Below are 4,488 nucleotides of genomic sequence, written 5' to 3' on the forward strand. Positions count from 1 at the left end.
TGGCGGAAGAGCTCCGTCTTGCAGGCCCTGCGGAACTGCATAAGGTCCCGCAGGGCCCTGATCTCCTCCGGGAGCTCATTTCTGAATTTATGTTTGTGTTTTGACTGATATACTCAATAAAAAATTAAATTCAAAAAAAAGAAGGAAGGAATGCCTGTAGGGCACAGGGATAATCTTAAAATCACTTGGGCTTATTGACGCCAGCGTGTAGTTAGGGGAGCGACACGACCTGACAAAATACAGTCATTGCAATTATCTCTGTGATTTTATATAAACATCACGACAGGGAAAAAAAAGAATGAAAAATATCTAGTGAAGCTGCTTTGTGACCACATTTCGCATTCGTCTCCCTTTAAGTAATATCTAATAGAACAGACAGTTGCGTTGATGTCTTAGCATTCTGTCTTTCCCTGGCTACAATCCTCACAATTAGGTACAGCTGCTGAGGGGCTAGGAAATGTGGAACAACAACATTCTGCCTGTACCTAGGGAGCTCTGGGGAATTAAGTGTTCCGTTGCCATTGGTGGCAGCAGTCAACATTTAGCGCAAGTTGTGTCTAGGTTGTCCCTGAATGTAGCCAGAAAAAGAGTATTGAAGTTGGCAGACAAGAAAGAAGATTGGGGAGCTCCAAGGGCATGCCATTTGTGGGGGGGTGGGGACGGGGGGGGGGAACGACAATGACAGGGACCGAAGCCCCTTCGCACTTTCTGAATGTTCACTGGTTTCCTCTTTGCCCCACGTGTGTCTTTGCAAATGAAGAGAGAACACGCAGCACCCCAGAAACTCTCTACTGTTCAGGGAACAGGAAGAATAAGAAATGATACTTTCTGCTTTAAAATGCTGCACAAACAAAAAAATTTTTTAGAGCATACAAGTTTCTTGCTTCTTCTTGCAGTAAGAATGGGCTTGTGAGCAGCTGGAAGCTGAACGGGTGAGGGATACTTCTACTTCTCTTTATTTTTTCCATTCCTTGAAGAAGATTCAACAGAGTAGGGTTGCCAGCTGTGGGCCGGGAAATACCTGGAGATTTTTGGGGTGGAGCCTGAGGAGGGTTCCTCCTCCTGTACCCCTCAGTGGGGTACAGTGCCATAGAGTCCACTTTTCAAGGTAGTCATTTTCTCCAGGTGAACTGATCTCTGTCACCTGGAGATCAGTTGTAATAGCGGGAGATCTCCAGTCAACCCTAGTCAATAGTTGTGACTCTTGCGTATGAGTGTGTGTGTGTGTTCCAGTGGGATTGTTTTTGTGGGAATGCCAGCCTTACAGCCATAGGAACTGCTTAAAAAATAAAACAGCTCAGCTTCTCATTGTGCGCGTTACTGTATATTAAAGAAACACATTATTTATTTATTTATTTCGATTTCTATGCCGCCTTGCCTGACAAGCAGGCTCAAGGTGGCGTACAATAATAATTTCTAATAATAATTTCTAACAATAAAATATAAAGTGCAGATTAAATACAAACGATAAAGTGCAGATGGCGATCGTTGTAGTTGGCCCTGTATGACTAGACCAGTATCCCAAAGAAAGTGCCAGTAATGTTCAGTGGCTCGTTCAGTGGCGGTTCCTAATTTAAAGCCTGGTGGAAGAGCTCGGTTTTACAGGCCCTGTGGAATTGTAAAAGGTCCCGCAGGGCCCTGATGTCCTCCGGGAGCTCGTTCCACCAGTGTGGAGCTGCCACTGAGAAGGCCCTAGATCTGGTGATAGCTAGTCTGGCAACCTTGGGGCCAGGGACAGTCAGGCGATTTTGAGCCCCCGGCCTCAGTGCTCTCTGGGGAACGTGTGGGGAAAGGCGGTCCCTCAGGTAGGCAGGCCCCCAGCCATATAGGGCTGTAAAGGTCAAAACCAGCACCTTGAAACGAATCCGATATGCTATTGGCAGTCAGTGCAGCTCCCTCAGCACAGGCTGGATGTGCTCTCGAATAGAGAGGCCCATCAGCAGCCTGGCTACTGCATTCTGCACTACCTGCAGCTTCCGGATTTGGGACAAGGGCAGCCCCATGTAGAGAGCGTTGCAGTAGTCCAATCTCGAGGTGACCATAGCGTGGATCACTTTTGCCAGGTCATTGTGTTCGAGGAAGGGAACCAACTGCCTAATCATTAGGGGAAAGAATGGAATGTAGACTGTCACCATCATACTCTCAATTTCCTAGTCCCTGTCACAGTGTTTTTGGCCAGATGGAGCATACTTTGGAAGAAGATGGATAAAAGTGATCTCTGTATAAATCTTTGGTTGTCATTTGATGGCCTTTTCGTTAATCTTCTTCTGCTGTTTGGAAGAAGATTTTCCTGGATCTTCTAGGGAATGTGTGAGCTACTTGGGGGCCGCTGGTGAGTTGCCTGTTGTCGACCCCCTCATATAGAACCTGCAAGGGTGTGTTGGGTCTTCTTCTTCTTCTTCTTCTTCTTCTTCTTCTTCTTCTTCTTCTTCTTCTTTCATAACAACATAGGATGTCCTTGACCCTATGATCCAGAATGGGCGGGTGGGGGGTGTCTCCAATCTTTTCTTTAATGAGAGTTACTTCTGAGTAATAAAAATAATAATCCTGAGCTACTCGCCTCCCAGCATGTTACTCCCTCAACATGTTAGGAAATTCTATCTCATAAACAGAACACGGACTAGGAAGAACATCAGAAATGAAGCCGTTGGCTAAGCAGCTCAGAGAAAACACGATGAAATAAGAGTTTAATTTTTTTTTTAAAAAGCTTACAGTCAATGTTTTAGCAATATTTTCCTGGATCTTCTAGGGAATGTGTGAGCTACTTGGGGGCCGCTGGTGAGTTGCCTGTTGTCGACCCCCTCATATAGAACCTGCAAGGGTGTGTTGGGCGGGGGAAATCAGTCCTCTCGCGCCACCAACAACCCTGCCGTCTCCTGGTTGTATAAACCAACACTTTCTGGGACTTTCCTGGAACTCTTGCAGCCCATATTCCAGCAAATCAAAACAGTGTTTCGAAAATGCATCTAAATCTACTAACTTTGCATCGTTTTGAAATTTAAGGGTTTAAAAAGGAAAGCGCCAAGCTAGTTGTTCAGTTTTAAAGCCATCTCCTCTTCCCTGGTACTTCAAACTGCCGAGCCTTGTGAGAGAGAAGGTAGACTGTGAGTGGCCTTCTGGCTGGGTTCCTTTGCTGGAACAGGGGTGAGGGCAAAAGGAGCAGTCCAGTGCCACATCCCTTCCTCTCCCTCTGCCCTGCCCTACCCTGTTGTGTCTTCTCGAAAGCCTGCACTTCCTGCAGATTCTAGAGCAGTGGTGGCGAACCTATGGCATGGGTGCCAGAGGTGGCACTCAGGGCCCTCTCTGCGGGCACGCGTGCCATCGCCTCAGCCAGGCCCAGACCATCATTAAAGTGTCGAATTCTCCGCCAAATAATTTTAAGTAAATGAAAGCATTTGGGATTGCTTTCCGTACTTTGTTTGGATCATCTTAAGTTAACGTATGAGTTGTTTTTTCTAAAGTAAAACCTCAGTATTCAGGTTAAATTGCCGTGTTGGCACTTTGCGATTAATAAGTGGGTTTTAGGTCGCAGTTTGGGCACTCGGTCTCTAAAAGGTTTGCCATCACTGTTCTAGAGGGGTCTCTGGATCTGATCAGGTGCCATCTGGTATAGATTTGAAAATACACGGGACGCGTGCGCCACACATGCAAAATCATTAGTAGGTTTTTTGTGTGCGTCAACTTTCTAAATCCCCCAAAGCCACGATAAATCCACGTGCTGTGAGAGACTATTCCTGGCAACTGCCTCAACATGCCATTTTGTTTTGGTTTCGCCTTTACACAGGGTAGAAGGAAGGTCAATACCTCATCGGAGACCACAACAGAGACTTCAACTGCTTCAGCGCTACCTCCTCAGTACGATCCAGAGGTTATTGTCGTGGGGTCCGGGGTGCTTGGCTCTGCTTTGGCAGCGGTGCTGGCCAGGGATGGCAGGAAAGTGACGGTAATTGAGAGGGATCTGAAAGAACCTGACAGGATAGTTGGAGAACTCCTGCAGCCCGGAGGTTATAACGCCCTGAGAGACCTGGGCCTGGAAGGTAGGTGATCACTCAGAGACTCTCGATCTTTCGTATCCACTGCTTCAGCTTTCTGACAATTCAGGAGGCAGCCTAAGCCTCATCTTCCAACCGTAAAGGTAAAGGTAATGTTTCCCTTGCTCGAAAGCCAGTCGAATAGTTGACTCTAGGGTTGCGGTGCTCATTTCCGTTTCCAAGCCGAAGAGCCAGCGCTGTCCGAAGACGTTTCTGTGGTCATGTGGCCGGCATGACTAAACACCAAGGCGCACGGAACGCTGTTACCTTCCCACTGAAGTGGTACCTATTCATCCACTTACAATTTCTTGCTTCCGAACTGCTAGGTTGGCAGGAGCTGGAACTAGAGACGGGAGCTCACTCCATCATGCGGCACACTCGGGTCTCGAACTGCTGAACTACCGACCTTCCACAGCCTGCAGTTCAGCGTCTTAACCACTTGAGCCACCGCAGCTCC

At 47.4% G+C, this 4,488-nt stretch overlaps 1 protein-coding gene across 1 annotated transcript in view; it reads left to right on the forward strand.

The window, feature by feature from the left end:
* The window catches only part of SQLE (squalene epoxidase), a 38,475-nt gene that overhangs the window by 12,427 nt on the left and 21,560 nt on the right, over positions 1–4,488 (forward strand). Inside the window, exon 2 of the mRNA XM_015421346.1 lies at positions 3,785–4,037. Coding sequence (XP_015276832.1) covers positions 3,785–4,037 — 253 coding nt within the window. The remainder of the gene's footprint in view (positions 1–3,784; positions 4,038–4,488) is intronic.

This window comes from Gekko japonicus, unplaced genomic scaffold (assembly GCF_001447785.1).
Source record: "Gekko japonicus isolate JY-2015 unplaced genomic scaffold, Gekko_japonicus_V1.1 scaffold562, whole genome shotgun sequence".
In the NCBI taxonomy this organism is placed as follows: Eukaryota; Metazoa; Chordata; class Lepidosauria; order Squamata; family Gekkonidae; genus Gekko; species Gekko japonicus.